Source organism: Limulus polyphemus, unplaced genomic scaffold (assembly GCF_000517525.1).
Source record: "Limulus polyphemus unplaced genomic scaffold, Limulus_polyphemus-2.1.2 Scaffold1860, whole genome shotgun sequence".
NCBI lineage: Eukaryota > Metazoa > Arthropoda > Merostomata > Xiphosura > Limulidae > Limulus > Limulus polyphemus.
Window position 1 is genome coordinate 91,270 of NW_013667470.1, and position 22,091 is coordinate 113,360.

At 33.7% G+C, this 22,091-nt stretch overlaps 1 protein-coding gene across 1 annotated transcript in view; it reads left to right on the plus strand.

Annotated features, from left to right (window-relative positions):
• The first annotated feature begins 2,891 nt into the window (after positions 1–2,891).
• The window catches only part of LOC106465181 (prefoldin subunit 3-like), a 30,650-nt gene continuing 11,450 nt past the window's right edge, over positions 2,892–22,091 (plus strand). The window contains exons 1-3 of the mRNA XM_013925385.2: positions 2,892–3,096; positions 15,733–15,851; positions 18,217–18,276. Coding sequence (XP_013780839.1) covers positions 3,022–3,096; positions 15,733–15,851; positions 18,217–18,276 — 254 coding nt within the window. The 5' untranslated portion in view covers positions 2,892–3,021. The remainder of the gene's footprint in view (positions 3,097–15,732; positions 15,852–18,216; positions 18,277–22,091) is intronic.

The following is a 22,091-nucleotide window of genomic DNA, read 5'->3' on the forward strand; positions in this document are numbered from 1 at the left end:
GGCGTGGTAATAGTCACGTGATCTCGTTGACGCAACTAATTACTTTTTTTTTTTTTACTTTTAACCAACGTTTCGCCTTTGCGGCTTCCTCAGGGTTAATATACACAACTGTTTGATATTATAATAGCCGTTAAATTGACGTAAAACAATTGTGTATATTAACCCTGAGGAAACCGCAAAGGCGAAACGGAAACGTTGGTTAATATATATATATATATATATATGGAGTGTAAAGGTCGTTTTTTTCTACATTTTTTATCAAAAGGTGTAAATCCCTCCAGTATACATTACAAATTTTGAAAGACAACGAAATAATCAAAAGCTAACTTGGAAAAATAAAATGGTTGATTCGCACGACAAGCTTTATGCTACCAAACTGTCCGAGGTTCTATTATGCGTGACTATTGTCCGACAAGCGACCCAAAACACGAGAGCTAAAAACAATAGAAACAAAGGATAATAATTCTGGAAATAATCCACTTTTATACTCAGACAAAGCGTTAGTGTGGTATTCCATAAGTCCTCGGGTAACACACTTCAACCAATTGCTCACATACGATTTTAAGCTAGTTTGTACAGGTTTCTGTATCTCCTGTCTGAGTAAGCTACCTTTGTAGAAGTTCGTACAGAAATACATACATACTAGCTTGAAACTTAAGAACAAAGATCGCAGTATGTTAAAGAGTTATTTCATGTTTACGGCCTTACAATATCTGGTCAGCACGAAAGTGATTAACTATATCGGAAACTGTAATGGAAATGTGGAAAACAACAATAACTTCATGTACCTGAATAAAGATACATGCTATGCTTCTTTCGAAAAGGTGAATTTAGAAACTATTACTGTTACAACAACACTGAGAACTTGAGCAAATTGATTCAATGATCATAAGCATGCTACAACAATTTGAAATATTCTTTACTTTGTGATATATTTTTCAAATATGTTATTTTGTAGTTTTAAAAAGTGTTGACATGGTAAAAAAATGCTACTTATAAAGTACAAAAGAAACTTCTGAAATAATTATCTGAAAGTTGCCTAAAACATCAGTTTTCAACCACGTTAATCAGCAATTCTTGTTGTGTGCACTTAAAATTATTTCTTCTTTGTAAGTAAATACTTCTGTTATAATTATCAGTTTATAGTAATAAATAGCATGAGCGGGGATTGAGGAAACATTTTGATTTTGGTGTTGTAGTATATTGCTCCTATCACTTTCTCATCTAACGACACAAAACTGATTCATGCGTTTTGCTTTGATAATTGTTTATTGTGAAGCAATTATTTCAAATCTAAATAAAATCCCTCTTTATTTACTGGCTATGTGAAAGGTGCTTATACTGAGGTTAATCATGTTTTAATAGAACCACGCTTCAAGTCTCGTGCTGCCTTTGAAACTACTTCTTCCATCCTTGGTCGTGTTCAGTCTTATAGTCATGATTACACACTACTAACCGACATCGTAATTTTAATTTCATGAAGTTTCTTTGAATTACCATGATATCAGCTTTATGCCATACATCTTGACAAACTTTCCACAAACTAAGAACAAAAAAGTCAGGTTGATCTATATCGAGATATTAGACATACAAGTAGTTGAATGAGATTGCTGTAATTCCTGTTTATTTAACCATCTTCTTTCTCTTGAATACAACCATTGATTTTGATTTATGGCTCTAAGCTTATGAATTTTTGGCTTGTGAGTCCTCGTTAGCTCCATTTCCTTGTTAATGGTACCAAAAGATACGTCTAATTTCATTACAATGGGTTTTCGTAGCTATTGTCTTCACTTTGTTGATTAGGGTTTTACTTTGAATTGATTTGGGGGTGTGGATTTGGAGACCATATTCGCTCTACTGTATAAGTTTTATTCGCTTTTGTGAAAAACACTGGAGACTCCTTTTCTTGAACTATTATAGTTTCCTTAGGTACAACATCGTTTAAAAATCTCGCTATACAAATATCTTTCCCTGGCCAAAGATTGTTGCAGAAAACTACCTAGTTATACGTCTATCCTTGGTACATTACTTTGTGGATGGTTGGTATTCTCACTGTGAAAGAAATCGAATAAATAAGTGTTGAACATGTCACTCGTGGTACCACGACTTGCACCTACGTGACATACTGCTGCTTTAACATACAAATCTTTGATGGAAAGTATTTCTAATCCTTTGTAATAGGTTTAGAAAGTTCTATTCCCAGTTTCATCAGAAAGCAGAAAAATATATTTCAATATTCATGGCGGATAAGTATAAAAAGTATATAACATGTATTTCTGAAGTATAACATGCTTTAGGGCAAATCTGCACAATGGTCTGTCTATGCCTTATTATTTGCAGAGGAATTGAACTCCCAGCTTTTAGCATAAACTTATCGCTCATCTCCAAACGTGTTGAATCCAGATCTTTCTACCGGGATGAGGGAATGTGAAGCTGGGGGAATGAATTAAAGTTCGACAAAATGGAAAATACTGTACTTCAGAGGGGGATTTTTGCACAAGGGAAATTCCCTTCCTGTACACCCCCTGAATTCAACACTGCCACCCAAGGTGACAGCTCTAAAAGACCAAAGCGTTGTTCTTGTTGCTAAGCAGAAAGCTGCACAAAGAGCTATCTGTGCTTTGTTCACAGCTGGTACTGAAACGCTTGCGCAGTTTTGAAAATTTAAAATAAACATTTATTATAATAGTGCTTTACTAATTTGACACATACATGTGTGTTACAATATTTTACATGACACTAGGTCTTGTTTTTGTAAATTTTAGTTGAAACGTATTCTAAAAAATATCCTTATGATGTTAATTGGTATCTATTTTCTTAAATTCCCCCTTTCTTTCTTTTTTTGTTAATCTACTTGACAATGTTTTTTTTATTATTATTTCAGAGGGCGCTCTCGGTGTCTCCTGGTGTGTGGGCAGTTGGATGCTGGATGATATAGTCTATAAGTTTGAGTAATTTCTTAAGACTTTTACTTTGACGGGCTATTAAACTTACTTAAAATTAAATAGTTAAAAACTAGAAATGTCCGAATTAGATGAACAACAAACTACTGATGCTAAGAAAAATAGTATTGGTATTCCTGCAGCTGATTTTGTGGTAAGGAAAACCAAAAACATAATTTTATACTTAAATTTTCCCCAAATTTGGTATGGTATAACAGTCGTAAAATTTAGTACCAGTAGAAACAAGTAAACGAACCTTGATAATGATACATCATAGAGTACTACTACTGATTTACTAATGGTAGAAGAGAGTAGAATTAGGCAGTAGACTAATAGTAACACCAGTAAAACCATTCTACCGATACAACATTACAAGTGTATCATGTAGGAGTGAGTGTAGTCTTAAAATTTAAACTTCGAGGTCTTGCATTTCACTTTTACACTTTACAGTGTTTGTTGTATTGACTACTTCTGAGAATATATTATATGATGGACACACCCAGTGACCCACTCACCGGGCACTGCAGTAACTTACGAGTTTATTAATGATTAATTATTAATGAAATTGTATTTAATTATTATGGTGCATATGTTAATGGAATACCGAGAATATCTGAATATATTCAGCTGAGAAAATAATTAGTAATGAAGTATGATATCTCAGAGTAGTAAGTATTGTAAATACATTCTCTAAGTGTGTGTTATATAGTATATTATATTAATATGAAGTTAATAACCATAATTATGTGACACTGTGAAAAACTACGTTGTACATTTTCATGCACAGCTGGTGAAATTCTTCATCAAAGCATCAGAAAATCAACAAATTTGATACAAATTTGGTGAGGAAGGTGCTTGCCTAGTTATCAAAATTAAGATCTCGTTACCCAATCATTAAGATTGGCATGGTACAGTGATAGTGTGAGAGCCGGTGTCAATGACTATGTGACATTGTATATGTAACAGGTACCAGCAGTAGATTAATTATTTCAAGTTACATATATCATCTTAGGTAGGTATGAAATTTTCACATACCTTCATTCATAAAAGGATATCAGTGTTTTCTTTTGGTACTTTGAACTTGTGTATTGTGAGTATACAGTATATTTTTTTATATGAATATTAGCAGATTTTTATCTATTAATATGTAAATATGTTAGCAGGTTGCATACAGAGAGCAGGTTTTCAGGATCTTGAATGCAAAGGATGGTTTTAATCCTCAATTTGTAAATGAACCTACTAGGAACAATACTATTTTAGATTTACTTTTAATTTGTAATATAGAAATGGTTGAGAGAATGAAGACAGGAATATATGGGTGCAGGTGATCAGTGCTTAATTAGATGTGATGTTTTACTGTATAGGGAGATCAATAATAATGGATTCTGGTTATAAATTTAAAAAAAAGCAAATTTTGACAAGAACTGTATGCTGTGCATTGAGTAACTGAATTAATTGTAGATACTGATCAGAGATAAAAAAATTTTAATAAAATGTTAATATTTAATTTAGATGTTCTTTATAGAAAAAAAAAGGTGACACAAGTAAGACCAGGTTGACCCACAAAGACTATAAATGATAAAATCTAAGAAAAGCATTATAAATTTAAGAAGTTTAGATTGCCTGATATAGTGGAAGACTTAGAGGATTGTAGAAGAATAGATTAAGGCCAACTGGTCAAACAGGACATTAAGAAATTGAAAAGGGGTGTATGAAAAAAGGTTGACTGAAAATGTAAAAATTAACAGTAAGTATTTCTTTAAATACATAAAAGTAAGATAAATTTTTGGATGGGAGTAGAGCCTTTGAGTGATGACAAAATACAACTAATTTCTGATGGTTGAAAGATGGCTAGGTTATTAAATTATACTTAACTTTTTCCTAATTCAGATTTAAGCAATATTCCTCATCCTGGACAGTTGCTAGACCATTGGTTATGAGCTTGTTAAGAAAAATTGGAAAATTTTGAATTATAAGGGCTGGATTTGAGTTTTAGTTTTTAGTTTAGTGGATGAGACAGACAACATGGACTAGTAGTTCCCTTGTTGCTTTTAAATTTTGTGTTAAGTCTTATAACATTTCATGAAATTAAAACTAGATATACCTACACAGGGTCCCCAAAAGTGTTCTATTTCAAGAATTAATAAAACCAAAATAAAGAGTGCCAAATATTTCTATTTCTTGTGTATTTAGTTCATATGTTATGACGTGTTGTAACCTACAGAGTGCATAATTCTTCTCATGGCTCATAGCATGTGCACATTTTACTAACATCATAACAGTAAAAATTGCAACATTATCAATTTCTCATGTGACATCATTTTAGTATCTGCTGACTGACTGACAGACAACACACTACTGTTTATTGGTGTGAGTGGTTAAAACAAGTGACCTCTCCAGGTGACCTTATTTCAGTACAATACATAAGATTTAATAGGTACAGTATTTATAGAAAAAAATATTATGAAAGACCATTTGTAATTATGAAAAAACAAAACATTATTTATTTAAACTGAATATTGCCAAACATGCATATCCTTTAAGAAAATTAAGTCTGGTATTTAATATATTTATGACAAATTAAATTAACCATAAATAATCCTTTATTTTTGTGTAGAAACCCAAGGTTACTTTAGGCTTAGAACCTCAGTCTGTTTCTGTGTATGCTTTTAGGATATCAGATTTAATTTATATTTTTTACAGAAAAACAATTCCTTACAATTAATCTAACATGCCAAGTTTATATATAAGTAACTATGAATGTATAAATTTAAAACCTTAAATTTGAGCTAATGTGCTCTGATAGAAGTAATTAAAGTGCAACACATTCCAACACAGAGGCTAGAAAGTGTTTTTCTTCATACTGTTTTATAATTCCACATACTTTATAAGGTAAATGGGAAATTTTTGTAAAGTGACGATGACAATTTGAAGTGGGAAACCTTTAGGGACAAATTACTACAAGTATGAAGCAAGTATCTTCTGATTGGAAAAACTTATAATTGGCAAACTTATGTCCAAATTGCTTACAAAAGAAATCAAATAGAAAATTAAGTAACGAGTTCAGAAAATTCAAACAGGATAGAATGGATGATTTAGTGGCTTGTATAAGTACTAGAGAACTGATGTAAAAAAGGTATAAGGAAAGTGAAAAAAATATTTGAGAAACAGTTGGCAGAAAATGATAATCCTAATTGTATAGAATGTTTTAAGTATGATAAAAGGAACCAATTGGGCCTTTAAAAATGAAGGTGAGAGGTATTATCATCCCATTAAAAACAGGAGTAGCATTAGTGGTTTTCTAATCTTCAGGCACCTGCCCACTGTTTAGTGACCTCCAAAAATGAGAGAGAAGCTCAGATATCTAATCTCTAACTTTCTTTAAACCTGTGGGACAACAAGGGGTTAATTTCTATATGATTCAGGTCAATTTCAATATTTTTCCATAAAATGTCTCGGGAATAATAACTTGTAAAAACAGAAAATAACATTCAGAAGTTCAGCCAGTTAAATAAAAGCCTTGCTATCAGCTTCCTTTAAGGGCTCGATTTCAATTAAAAATTTTGCTTATCTTTAACATACGTAAAAATTCTCATCATCCAGTCGTTTAATGGTCCTGTTGAAATTTCTAATTTTAACCCTTTTAACCAAATTCCTTGTTTTGCCATATTGTAATTATGGTAATATTCCAACTTACCTGTAAGGCTGTCAATTTAAACTTCTTAAACTCTAGATTTTTTTCTTTATGCCTATTGTAAGCAACATGTCAATATCAATGTAAGCCAGTAGAATGTGTCCATTGTACAAAAAAAGTATACAAATATAACTGTGCACACGCTTATAGAAGTCCTTCAGAATTATGTATCATCACACATAAAGTTAGTGATTTTTTAGAATAAGGTTGCCAAATTAATTTTCTCGAAGGTTCTTTTAGACCTATTTATATTACTGATAAAGTATTTAAGTTTATATTATTATTTTTGCACCTGGTACAGCTTGAGGAAAAATTTGTACATAGAATTGAAATATATAGAAAATAAAGTTCAAGTCATTCTTTTACAGATTCAAAAAAACAAAATCTCAATGTTGAAATTTGTTTAGTAAAAATATTTTTACTTTATACATAAAGTGTAAAAAATTCAAAGTTTAATATTTGGGTTGATTTTTTCCTCACTGAATGAAAATATTAGTGTTTGTGAATTTCATGAATTTTTCCATTGCATAATATGCCATTCATAGTCCCTTAGAACAGTTTCCCAATGTATTAGGCATGCTTCCCCAAGGGGTACAAATGATTACTTGAGGGAGTGTGAGGGTAGTCAGTAGAGTAATAATGGAACATTCAGTTTTTTAACATATTTTTCATTAATGAAAGTAATAAATAAGTAATTACTACAACACATGTAGCATTATAATGCATATCCATGTATTACATTTTATCACTTAAGTCACTCTTTCACTCATTTAAACAAGTAGCTGTGACTGTAATTAGGTCTCAAATCGGTCAAGAGATAGAGCTACGAGCAAAAAGTTTGTACTTAAAAAACCCAAAAAAACTCAGTCATTGTATGAGCTGTTATGTCGTGGCTAAAAAGGAGGGGGCATGCAAGAAATCATATTTATTTAAAGAGGGTGTGGAAAGCAGTAGTTTGGAAAATGCTGCCTTAGAAAAAAAAAGGCAAAATAGTTTTGAACAAAATAACGCCAATTTAAACCTTGTAACTTCAAGTGTAGTTTTATCAGTTTTAACCGGTCACTGATTCTCAAACTCAGTTATCTTAGTGTGATAAAATCACATTATGTCAGCTTTTAGAAAAATTACACTAGTGATCGAAACATGTAATTAACACCTCTTTTTTTTGTTCTCTTGAACTTTGCAAGTCAGTATGGCTTACAGTTCAGTAGAGATTTGGATAAAGATTGAAACAAAATTCTGAAAGCTTTGCTTCGTGATATGCTGGTAAGAGAAAAGATATTTGTGAACAATTTCTGCCATAATTACAGCCCATATTTTTTGTGAAAAGTTTGTTATTATCATCTTATATTTCATTTGAATTATGATGCTGCAGTATAACATAAACTTTAAGGATAAGGGATATACACTTGGTTCATCTAGGTCATCCCATCTACTAAAAAACTCAAAGCCATACCTTGTCATTCAAATATTTATGAAGCCTTCTGTTATACTCTTTAAATTTACTGGACGCACTACAGCTGAATGCAACCCATTCCAAAGGCTAACCACCCTGTTAGAAAAATAAAAATGTCTAAGCTGAAGATAACTCTTAATCTGCCAAAATTTATATTTATATCCCCTAGTCCTACCATTATCACTATTAAGTATGAAAAAAGATGATGCATCATCACTGTCAATTTCCTTAACATTTTTAAAATCTCAATCAGATGCTCTTTAGCTCTTCTTTTTGAAAGAGAAAACTTGTCCTCATAAGTCACCTTTTCCACCACAGGTATCATCCTAGTAGCCCTCCTCTTGAACCATTTCCAAATTTTCAATATCTTTCTTAGGTAAAGAGCCCAAGACTGAACACAGTGCTCTAAATGTGGCCTAACCAGTGACCTATACAATGAAATTATAACTGCTTGAGACCTGTATCAAATATTTCTGTAGACACAACCTTTAATACTATTTACTTTACTACTAGCAATAGCACATTGCTTAGATGGCTTAAGAGACTAATAAACCAGAATACAGATTCTTTTCTTCTTTAACACTGTTAAAGCTATTCCTAACAAACTTGTAATTGTAATTAAAATTATATCCCACGTTCATTATCTTGCATTTATTATAATCAAAAGTCATCTGCCATTGACTTGCAAAACTCACCAAATAATCTAAATCCTTTTGTAAAGCAACAGTATCATCCTCATAGCTGGTAACACACAATATCTTCGTCAAACTTAAATACTTCACTGATCATACCTTTATCCGTGTCACTGATGTAAATCAAAAATAGCAAAAGTCCTGGTAGTGAGCCATTAGATACCCCATTTGTGACATAAATCCAGTTTGACTGAACTCCTTTTCCAACAATTTTCTGCCTCCAAGCAGTCAGGTATTTGGTGCCCTGTCATTGAATCACTTTCTTATTGTTCTTTAGTTCTGGTTGGATGACTTTCTCAGTCTACATTGAACCCTCTTTCCTGGAATACATTTAACAAAGGTAAACTTTTCAAATGCCTTTCTTCTCATTTCCCATGTGTCTCATCATGTTTCCATTTTGTCCTAAATGGTAATGCCCTTAATTTCCATGCCCTTCCCTTTGGCCTAGCTATAGCCCCTTACATTTTCAGCTGGATCTTCATTTCCATTATTATAATATTATAAAGTTGTCTGGCCTCTGGCCCTGTCTCAACAGGAATTGGCAGTTACTCCTTCTACTCATCTTTGAGAGGCCTCTTACATGGGCTGGCTGGTTTAATTTTCAAAGTCCATTTTGATTTCCACTCAGTTTCTTGTTTGCCTGTGGGTTTCATCAAGTCTTTCATGGGGTGGGTTCAACCCTTTCCCTTGTGTTTTTACACCAGGGAGATTTTGGTTTCTAAGGCACTTCTTTCTCTCACATTTTACTTGGCTGTGAGCCATGATTCCTCTTATCTGTGTGCACGTGTGTCCACTTCAATGGGCTCTGGAAGATCATTGGAGCATGTCCTTCATTTCCTTATCTGCCTTTGTGTGTCTAACTTTCTTTCTATATCCCTTTGCTTTGGTGGCTCAATCTTTCTAACACAATTGGCATATACCCCCACCCTCTCAGTCCAATCTGCATTATTACGCTGATGCCTCCCTTTCTTTAGCATCACTTTCTTTGGAGTCTGGTGTCTAGAAGAGTATTCTCTGCATACTAACTTTCTGGAGATGACTGTAGCTTATCAGTCTTGCTCCTCTTCTTTGGATATCTTGTGACGATCCACTTAGACAACTCAATGGTCGTTACTCCAACCAACCACCAGGGAGGTGCCTGCTCTCGAGACTTATACTTTCTTACTATAGACTTCCTTTCTTGGGCCTACAATTGTTGTATTCACCTTATGACTTGTCATGTCCCTGGGGTTTGTATCTTGTGGAAGATCGCTTCTCCTGTGTTGATGAGATCTATCACACAGTATGATCCTGATATCCTTAGTGGTGCAGAGAGGTAAGTATCTATCTTAAGTACATTTTCAGGTCAGAAAAATTTTAACTCTTGTGGACGTCATGGTAGAGGTGAGTGATTAGTGGAATTTGATTATTGATTAATTTTCAGGATCATTAATTAGTTACATTCAACTAATCAAATATTATCATGAGGCTTGGATAGTTGGAATAATCAAATATAGTAATAATTGGAAACTAATTTTGATTAGTTCATTATTTACATTAGTCAATTAAGCTGGACAACCTTGAATTAATTGAAATCATAATAGCAATATTTCAGTTGCTTGGATAATTGAAATAATCAAAATTAGTAATAATTGTAAACATTTGTTTCAGTTAGTTGATTATTTTCATGACATTTATCCTGAACACATAATTTTGATTGAGTTGTTCACCCAACTGTACTTCTTGGCATATGAAGTCTTAAAGTACTAATGTAATCAGCTTGTCATTCACATTTGCTTTTGTAAAAATTTTGTTTTTCTTAAAAAACATTGTTTGTATGTGTTTTTCCCAAATTCATGTTTTGTAATTACTAAATAATCTTTCATTGGTATTATAATATTTAAAAAAAAGAATTTCAACACTCAAGTAGTTTAAATGGTAAAACAGTGATCAGTGCATACCACATCTTCTGTTGTGTGAATCACTGTTTCAGTTCTTATAGAAATTTCTAGTTTAATAGAATATTTTAGAAGCATTTCAGTTTTGAATTTTTTGCTAGTAATCTGCTCTAATTTGTATTTTTTAATTAGAAAATGAAAGTTTTAACATTTTTAACACCCAATCTGCAAGTTAACAAGACCATATTTGGAGGATTAGTTGGGCTACTTAGGGGTGTTATGGTTCCAGAGTACAAATTAGAACAAAAAACTTTGGTAAATGGATCGATCTGTTAACCTAAAAAAAAAGTACCGTTTACTGCCAAAACAATGTTCTGTCTACAGTGATTGGCCATGAATTCATGAATTTGAAGGTGAGAGGTTCTTGGACTATGTTTCTCTTGCTGAAAGTAGAAGTGGTTATATTGTTGTACCATGATTGGTCATATAAAATGTATTTTTAATGTTAGGCCTTGTCTGGTCTAAAACAGAGATATAAAAACATTTATTGGTATATTTCATTATCTGCTCTGCTGCCCTAGTGCTACAACCACTGTCAATTCTGCCTCTGCTTCCACTACTGCTTCTCCTATTTGTGATGATCTGCTACAATTATTGTGACCTTATTCTTCACAAACCAGACAAGCTCCTGCAACTGGTGCCTGTATGGAGAGCAGATCCCGTTAGTCCTATCCCTGTATCCATTGCCAAGTTTTCCAGCCTTTGCCTTCCCCCTATCATCTCTTCTACAGGAATTTCTTGGGGATTTTTGTAGGATACCTTCTTCATCCTTACTACGTTGGGGCAATTGTCACCTTTAGCTCTTTCCCTACACATGTGGCTTCTTTGCTTTTGGGACCTTCTGGGGTGGGACACTGTTTTTTACTAAGCTCGTTTACTGTACACTTCCAATCAGGACTTAAGGACAGCTCTTTTCCTCCACCGGTCCTTTGACTTTAGCATCACATGGGGTATCTGTGATGCTACATTCATTTTTTTTGTTTTTTTGGTTGCTCATTTGTCTTGTTCTGAGCCATTGCATTCTTTATTCATGTTCCATGTCTGACACCTTCCTGTCATTTACCTGTCATACTTATAAGAATTTCTCCATTATTCGTGCATTCTCAATATGGATTGGAGTTCTGTTATCAACCTGTACCACCTCAATCACTTCTTAGTTCTTTCCCGTTTTTCTATTTGTCTTTTATCCCACTCTGGTGGGCCATTTCTTCAGGACTGAGGATACCCAAGGTTGATGTTTCATATTCTTATGCCCATGTTCCTATTTTTCTTCACTTGTGGTGCTTAGGTTTGTTCACCACGGGGTTAGGTACCAGTTTCATACCTTGCCAATAGTGCTTGTTTTGGATCTGTATGTCTTTTGTCGGGTGGTCAGAGTTTTACCCTACTTCAGTATGATGGGTGATTGTACTTACACCACAACTTGGTCATCTGGCTTCTGTTAACTCATTCAGAACTGGAGTTGTCACAACATATTCATTTTCTTCCTGCACATGCTGCTCATGTGGTTGGATTTTCCAGTTGGAGAAGTCTGTTCCATTACCTACTAAAGTAACTAGTCTTTTGGGGATGTCTTTTTCAACTCCCAACTCCATCAGGCCCATCCCTCTCCTCTTCGATTGCATTTGATAGAGCTTTAAGTTACCAACACCATTACTGTTACCTATCTTACAGTTAGTGAGGTTCTATTGCATTGGGAATGTGGCTTCTTATCACCTTGGTCTGACATATGCAATCTCTTCAGAGGATACTGTATGACTCATGATGTTTTGATATGGTTCTTTTGGATTCTCCTCATACTTTTCCTCCTTCCCTCTTCAACTATATGTGTAGGTTGTTAAACAAAACCCCCACATTGTTAAGACCTCTTCATCACCTGGTCCGGATTTATTTCCCTCCCATTATCATTACTTCCACAGTTGGGGTCATCGGTCAATTAGCATTAGGCTTCAGGAGAGTGGTATATGGCCAAAAGGTCTTACCATGTTAACACCCTGGAACTTCTGGCAGTCCAACATGCTTTGGTTTACTTTCTTCTTGTCAGGATTCAATTCATGATCCATTCTGACAGTTCAGTGCTATTGGCTTATATCACTCACCAAGGGAAACCCATTCTAATTCTCATCGATTGACCTTGGGCCCTTTTTGGGCCCACACGCTTGACATACTTCTCCTGACATTTAATATTCCACCTGCTTTCAGCTTCATTGCAGGTCACATTTCCAATCCAGACACACTTTATACCATGAAGTGGTATTTCAATCCTTTAAATTTTCTGGTGGTTCTGCCTCCAGTGGGGTATTCTTCAGCAAGATGCATTTGCCTCTTTCCTTGATTCCAAATTACCTCTTTTTTTTTTTTTGTTTCCAGTTCCTCATCCACTTGCATTGTCTGTAAATTCGTTCACATAGGATTGGAACCAGTTTATACCTTTTTCTCATCCCATTCTTCATCTTCCCCTGGTAATTTCGTTCATCCATGCCACTTGGGGTCAGGTCTTTCTGATTGTTCCTTCCTGGCAGGCACAGATCTGGTTTTCTCAGCTGCTTCAGTTTTGTCTGTTCTTTTGTTCTGGATTGATTTTTACTAACCTACACATTGGTGGCTTATGTAACATGTTCTTCTTTTTCATCATTTTCATTTCCTTCCATCTCCTACTTTTGTATTTTTATTCCTGGATGGCCTTCTTTGTCTTGGTTGCTTCATTGCCTTAACAGCTTCTTTCTGTTGTTTCCCTTTCCTGCCGTTTCATTCCCTGACACTACTCCTCTGTTGGTCTCTTTTTCCTTCCTCCTGTAACCATCGGATTTGGCTTATGATTCAATTAGCTGTTTTTTCATTGTCTTCATTTTCCTGTAATCAATTTCTGGTGTCTTCACTCTGATCAGGTACCTTCCCTTTTACCTGCACCTTACCCCCATCATACTTTGGAGATGCTTCTTCCATCTTGCACTAGGACTACACCTCATACATTTATCTCCCATTATCTGCTTCTTCGGGTAGCTGTTTCTTTCTCATTGTGTTACCATCTTCCACCTGTTGCCATCCTTCACTCTTTGGTGAGACTGTGACCAGTTAAGTTACTTTTTGTATATATACCTGTTATTTTTCAGGGGCACCTCTCTTTTTTTCTTTATGGATTCTGCTCTTTGGCGAGTAATGCCTATCCAGGTATACTTAAACTAGTCAAATTCACAGTGTAAAACCATGAAGACTTAACAATTATAATTTCTGTGGCCACTAAACACGCACTGTCGAGATGGGGTGTTCTACAAGATCACTTGTAGGTTTTTATTCATGATATATTTGCTTCATTCATAGGTAAAGCAGAAGGGGATAGCTGCCCATCCCTGCCATTCCTTAGATTGAATAAATCAGGGGTGGTCTGCTTTTCAAAATAGAGTTTTTGTGGTCATCCATTGCACTGTCTTCAGTGTTGACCATTTTCCAGACTCTCCACTGCATTTTCTCCCCCCCCCCCTTTTCTTCCAGTGGAGTACAGGAGTCATTACCTCTTTCCAGTTCCTAGCTGCTGGGTTGGTGGACTATAGAAGCATCTTCCTTAATATAGTGCATTATAATACAAACAATAATGAATCCATTCAGTGAAAAGTAGGGTGGTTGTATTCTGCTGATGTAGATGATGAGATGTTCTCCAATCTGATGCTCCATTTCTGAATGGGTCTATCCAAGGGGATGTTGTAGCTTTGGAGTGAGGTGTTAAAATTGCAGTTCACCCCTTCGATTGGAGTCCCTCATTCTACCCCAAAATAGATGTCTGTCCCCAGTTGCTGGGTTTTGGATTTAGAGCTGGACCAATCAACGTAAGTCCATGCACATGTATTACAGGTATTTCTGTTCCCTCACACAATTGAACTCGTGTTTACTGCTACCTTTTTTGTGCATCATGGTGGATGAACATGCAAGTTACTACGTTTCTTCCTCTTTCGCTATCCCTTGAAGTTTTTCATATATGTTACTGCACCGGGGGTGGTTCATGTCTGATTGGTTTTGAGTGGGAAATTTCATAATACAAGGAAATCTTTATTATTCCGATCAGGTTCCCAGTTTGGTAAAATATTTTATCACCTTGCTATCATGTGCCCTGTTCACAGATCAGTGGGTATATTTCCCTCTGGTCTGCTGAACATACCAATGGTATGATTCTCATCCCAACCCCGCATGGATGTTGTTTCCTGGTGGCTGGGTTTTGAATGCAGTTGATTTGCCATGTACGGTCCGTCACACCCCAACCACTCTATACCTTGGGGCACATTCTTTTAAGTCTCACCACACCCACTTTTAAGTCTCAGCTGAGGGAGTGAGATTCAGATATAAGGTGGTTCAGATCCTTATCCAACCATTGCTCTTTCCCTTTTGTATGTGCTCCTCTCATTTTCTGCCCATGTCTACGTCACTTCTTTCCACACTGGGTGTAGAGTATAAGTGTTACATAAGTGGTGCAGTCTCCCATGTATGATCCTCCACTACAAGGACCTCCCCTTTTAGGGGGTTCTTCAGACGTTTTTTAAGGATACATCTTTCTTTCTCTTGCACTGGTCCTTCCATCTATTCATCATGGGATTCTAGCTATTTATGTGAATGGAGTTAATGTAGTGTATCAGAAGTTATAATTTTCCTATACTGAAAATGTATTAGTGATAGTTCGGTAGAATTGAATAGAAGTCACGTGTCAGGAAAGTGTGTCGCACTCCTATTAATGGAAGCTTGTCGCATGATGATTTCCATGCTAGAAGCAATGGAACCACAGTGACTGTGGGATATGTGGGAGCTCAAGGCTTGTGGCATGTGGAAATATTTTTGCATATAGAGGGCAGCACTGAATGAGAAAAGCTATTTATGTGATTTGTACTTTGAATTTCAAAATGAAAATTTTAATTCATCTATAATTATTTTTGTGTTTGTTTTTATTTTTGTTGTCTGCCATGTGAGTTTTACAATATTATGAATGGCAACTTCCTACGAGTAATATATTTCACTTTTACTTTAGGAAAATGTTGATGAGTTCATGATGGATGAAGGAAATGCAGAAGCAGTACTGAAGAGATTTGATGAGCAACATAATAAATATAAATTTATGGAACTTAACCTTTTGCAAAAGAAAAGAAGGTAGAATATTCATTTTGTTTATCAGTGTTTGTGAAATATTTGAAATTTGTTTTGTATTTTAATGATGAATATTAGCAGCTCATCAGTAGGAAAAGGAGAGCATGCCTCCTCAAAGAGATGTTGAACATATAAAATATTTTTTTTATATTAATATCCATGTTCTATGTTTTGGATATACAGCCCTTGAAAACTGTATATTTTTGTGGCAAAATGCTTAAAAATCTTCCTGTCCCGCTCTATGCTGCTCATTGAGTTGGCATTTTGTGTGATGCACAGAACAGTTGTTCCTCTCAGTTTTTCTTTTTGTCTGTACAATTTATTCTTTGTTGCAGAAACATCCGAGAGGAACCAAGCCTTTTTTACCAGGTTTAACAAGGATTATGAGGCCAGCTATACGTTAATAGAGCCAGTCATAATTTAGGTGTAAAAACATCCAATAAAAATAATTTTAAGAAATGTTTCCAACAAGAGGAGCACACAAACCTCACAAGGTTGTGGTGATCAAGGGCTGGTACAACTTTAATGATTATGTGATTATTCAGTATTTTTAAGGATATAGACAATTAAAGTGAATTGTATTGCATGATTGCAGTGACTTGGTTAAAAAGTGACAAGTTATCTTGATTTAGAGTTATTTCTGAGTTTTACAGTTTGAACAATAGTTAGGCCTTATCTGGTATGATAGTAGTTGGTAGTTTTCAGTGTGTTTATAGCTATGAGAGACTGATGACACAAACATATTTAAATAGGTTAAGATGCCTAAATTAAGCATCTTTCTTACTGTTCTATATTTCTGAGGTTGTGGTTAAAATACCACCAGCCTTCTCCTTATTATATTAACTGTGAATTGCCACTGGTGTGTATAATAGTTCTTCATCGTATATGTGGGTACTGATCTATGTTTGTGATTTTTGAACTCCTTTCACAGTTTTTGAACAGACTAACCTGAAATATTTTACTTAAGCTCTTAAACTCTACAGAATATAGATAAATAAAAATGTTTCAAGACTCATAAGAAGCCCCAGAAAATGGGAGGCAGTTGGTTTTGGGGTTGCTCATGTTTGACCAAACTGGTAATAACTGAAAAATTGCTATTAACATTTAAAAAGTTGTTCAAACCATTAAACTAAATCTGACTCCTTATATGGTAGCAAAAAAGATTTGAGGCCTCTCAAGCTTGAAACAATGGATTTACAATGAAAATTGGCATGGAAGTGTAATAAAAACAACTAAACATGGTTGTAACTCTCAGGCTTGAATCTGTGGATTTACAATGAAAATTGGCATGGAAATGTAATAAAAACAACTAAACATGGTTGTAACTCTCAGGCTTGAATCTGTGGATTTACAATGAAAATTGGCATGGAAATGTAATAAAAACAACTAAACATGGTTGTAACTCTCAGGCTTGAATCTGTGGATTTACAATGAAAATTGGCATTGAAATGTAATAAAAACAACAACTAAACATGCTTGTAACTTAGTGTGAAAGAGAAAGCAAACTTGTGTTGGCCTGCTCTTCCCAACTGAGGTGTTCGGGAACTGTTGTTGAGGCGGTGAGGCAGGGAGATCCAGACATGTATCAAGGTATTGAGTTTTAGATTGTGTGGATTTGAGGAGACTTATAAATTTTTTAAATGTTATTTATTATAATTATTTGTTAAGAGCAGTGATTTATATTTATATTTGTATGGCAAGGTATGTTTGGTACTCAAGGTACTCTTGAGGTTTTATGTAATGCAGAAGTCAGACTATTTCTTTTTTTCTGCTTTTTTTGTAATATTTGAAAGATAATTCGGTTACTTTACACTTTAATGTGAGAAGATTATGGAAATGTAAGTTTCTTTTAAATGAATATATGCATTTACAGTTTTTAAATGCTAAAATTGGAGATCAAAGGGTTCTGGGGCCCCCTCAGAAGTGGCTACACAGTTTTACTTGAAAATTAACAAAAAGTACATTGCCATTCAAAACAAAGTTTTTTTTGCAGCTGTTTCTTGCGAATTTTCTTTAGTAATTTGCACAGTTTCCGTGCTTTTCTGCTAACTATAACACTCATCTGTGATGCTGTTAATTGTCATGAACATAATGATGCCTTTGAGATTAAGATTACTTTTGAAAAAGTATTACGATTGCTATTAAATTTAATTAATGATACTTCTTTTTAATATGACACATTTATTCCACTGGAAAACTATTTTTCATAGTAAAAAAATGCTTGTTGAAACAACATGTTGAAAATCAATATTTGTTTTTAATTATTTATTAATAATGCCCACCTTCCAGTTTATCCTTTAATTATTAAATAAGAACAATTTGCAAAAAATTTTTGCTATTAAATTGATCTTTTTTTTTTTAATTTCAGGCTAAAGAAACAAATCCCAGATATTAAAAGCTCTCTTGATATTCTTAGACAGTTGAAAAAGTAAACAGGTAAGATACACACTTTTAAATGAACCTACAGCTTTTTCTCACACACACACACATATATATATATATATATATATATATATACACACACGCACACATACACAAAAGTAATATTTTTTTTCTTACAAGTAATGTTAATGTTGGACATCATAATATCAACTAAGCTACATATTTTTCTTGCTTCATGTATCAGGTATTTACTAATTACTACATATTTGTTCATACGTATTATCTATTTATCAGGATATGAAATACAAGTATTCCCATGTGAATCTACTTTTCTATGTACCAAAATGTTGAAGTCAAGCTTACCGATTGATTACAACAGGTGTAACCTTATAGATTTTGAAGTCTTTTCTAATATATTATTAGCTTGGTAGTAATTTATGTCTTCGTAAACTAGAAAGAGAAAATAATTTTGGAGAATGCTACATTTACCAAAGAGGGGGTTCAACTTTATGTGGTTAACATGTATTAATAGTAGAAATCCCAAGCTGTTGCAACATTCATTTGCAGAATTCATAATTTTAATTGAGACAAAAATAGTTTTGTAAAGTTGCCTTAGTCATTAACCCTCTTTATACAGACTTGGTCAGTTTGATAGACCTTGTAACCACCAGGTAACCATGAAAGTAGTAACCTTTTAATGTAGTAAGTGTATCTTCACAAAATTTTGCCAACTTTTAATATGCATTACGAGTCTTTTGTAAGTAAAAAAAACATATTTTATTGATAAAATATTTTTACTAGAGATTTGTCCAAAGTTATGGTGCCAGAGTTTGACTTAGACTGACTAGTTTGTGTGAAAGGTAAATTTTCATATTAAGATTAAAAATTTTATTTTTTTTCTCATCTTACAGTTCTCAGATTTCATTAGCATAACCTCAAGAGACTCCTAAATGGATATAAAAAGCTGTTTTCAATAGAACTTTGTTTTAACTGTTATTTTCTCTACCTTAACACTATACAGACTTGGTCCATTTGACCAACCTTGCAACCATCATAGGAAAAGTATGAAATAAATTTATATTACCATTTTTCTTTCAAGAATGACTGCAGATTATAACAGAAACTTGCACTCATTTATCATAAATAGCCTTAAGCTTGTCACAATTTACATCTATTTTTATTTAATTCTAATGTCTTACTACCAAGCTAACATTACAACCTGTAAATCACAGGGTGAACGTGTAGCTTAAGTTACAGTATTGAATTACATGACGTGCAAACATAACTTGCATAATAATCCCTTTTTTTTTCTTTTTTTTTTCGTATCTAACCTAATAAGTTTCTAATTTTTACTTTTTAGTTAAATTTATAACTATAAATACAAAATATACTTAAAAACTAAGAAATTTATTAAGTATGTCTGGCTTTTTGATTTTTTTTTTGTAATAAAACATAACCCTACTTTCTGTAACAATAGTAGTAGTATATAAAAAGAATTTTAATTGTTATAAATATGCAGATAAGATCACAAAATAACAGCATGCACAAAGCATGTAATGTCCTGTAATTATAATTGAACTGACTTTCTAACTAAAGTATAACTACCTTAAAATAATTCCTTTATCTGGTCGAGCTGAACTTGTTGACAGCAATGACTATAACTCTATACACCAAATAATTCAAGTCCTATCATGAGAATGGGCTAGTATATGTAATTCAGTAAATGAAAATCTTGTCTTCCTATTGGTTATAAATAATGTAATAGCATATATCGGAGAGAATTATTGACACCTGTTGAAAAAAGTGTGTGATAGAATATCTGTAAAACATTGTGACATACACACTTTCACCAAACCGTTATCCAGAGGGTTGATATTCTTAATGTTTGGGAAGTTTATAAGCAGTCTTTATTCTTTCTGTTAGGTAAGCGTAATGGGTAAAGATCACATGACATAAATTAATATTCTATTAAAGTGTATAGTCTTTGATTAAGCTAAATTTCTTCCTTGATCATTACAAGTGTGTTGTAGTTTTCTTTATATATATGATTAAAACATTTGGTAAAAGCTTTTATAATTGATTCATGTATTTAAATGTTAGATAACATTTAGAATAGTAATACAGAAATATGGAAAGAAACTCAACTCTTAGCTTTTGCAAATGTAACAACCCATCACAGTATCTGTATTTTGAGGTTCAGATTGGTGTTCAAATAACATCAATTATACAGATGTTACAGTCTTAGTATGTAAAAACCTATACAATATGTTTTTCTTAACCAATTTTCCTGTTCACCGTAGAACATTTTTTCAGTGCAATCTTACAACACACTACTTTGGAAAGTAGTACTTCACTGTCAGTGGTTTCAGGTCTAAATCTGTTGAATGGAACTGATCTCTTTGGAGAATAATGCAATAACTAGCCTACTTCTCATGATGATTATGCATGTTTGGCAAAAATTGATCAAAAAGAAATATTTCTTTGCTAAGCTATTCTCAAACTTCCATTTGTTATTTAGAAATTCAGCACAAGTATTTTACTTATTACTTTGTATTTTCAAGTTAAGCAAGAATTGTCTACATTTTATTTTTATTCCAAAACACCAAGATCATAACAAATATTGTATAACAAGGCTATACTTCATGAATTATATGAAAAACAAATTAACAATAGACATAAAATGGGATTCTAAGATTTTGCCTCATCCTAAAAATTCCATCTTCCATTGTCAATTGTTCCTCACTCCCAAGTTCCTTGCTATAATTTTTTTATCTTTCTCTCCCTCTTTCATTGGTTTTAAGAACTCTATAGTCATCACATAAATACTTGTTCAGGACTTCTTGTGGGATATTTTTTCATCAACTGAAGGTTATGATAGACATTGGTAAGCTTCCCAGTTGGGAAGTTTACACTTGACTTCTTGAATTAGAGTGCATGATTCCTCAAATGGACCGGCACCATTCAGTGTTGGGCACAGGACCCTAAAATATAGAGAGGAGGCAAATACCTTTGTTGATGAAGACCATACATTCCACATTTAGGATGCCATACCATATGACTGCTTTAAAAATAGATAGTTAACTGTTTAAAAATACTATGCTGATCATTGTGACTTTTGAAAATGACCGTGTCCACAGTGTGGTCATATAATGATTGAAATTCTTTATCAATGTGAACTAGGAAGATAACTTGCTTCTTTTGTTCATGTATGTTGTCATTTGTCTATTTCTCCTCAGCTTTGGTGAGGGAATTATTTGTTCTCATGTGCATAGGTGGGAGAGTTCCATATCAAGTATGGAAATCCCTTTTGGTGGTTTTAGCTAGAACAGAACCATTATGCAAATGTCTTGCAAAAAGAAAAGAAAAAAATAGGCATTGGATCATCTGACACAGATTTTGTGTAGTACTTGAGTTATCTTTTTTTGTTAGATTTACACACCCGTATAAAGATTTATTCCACAGGTGTTGCCAGAATTAAATGAAAAGGTTTGTATATCAATTTTTGAAAGTTTTCAGTACTGGCAAAATTTTCTGCTCTCACCCATTTACATGTATAGTGAGAAATTCTTGCTTGGCATCAAAAGTGTAGTTGTATCTGCTTCTGTCCTTTTAAATGATTGGACCACAAAATGGAGGAACTAGATGAATTTTGAGTTTTTCTATTCAGAACACATCTTTGTCAGGATATTGGTATGGGTCTCCTAGGGAAAGAATCATAAACGTTCTCTTCAACAGCTAGTGACTGAAGAGTTGTCTTGTGGATATTAATTTTCAAAGTTTTTGCATGTACAGATGAGGTTGAAATGTTTCTAAATTCTTTACATCATTTATGATGTAGACAATCTGCAAGTGTGGATATTT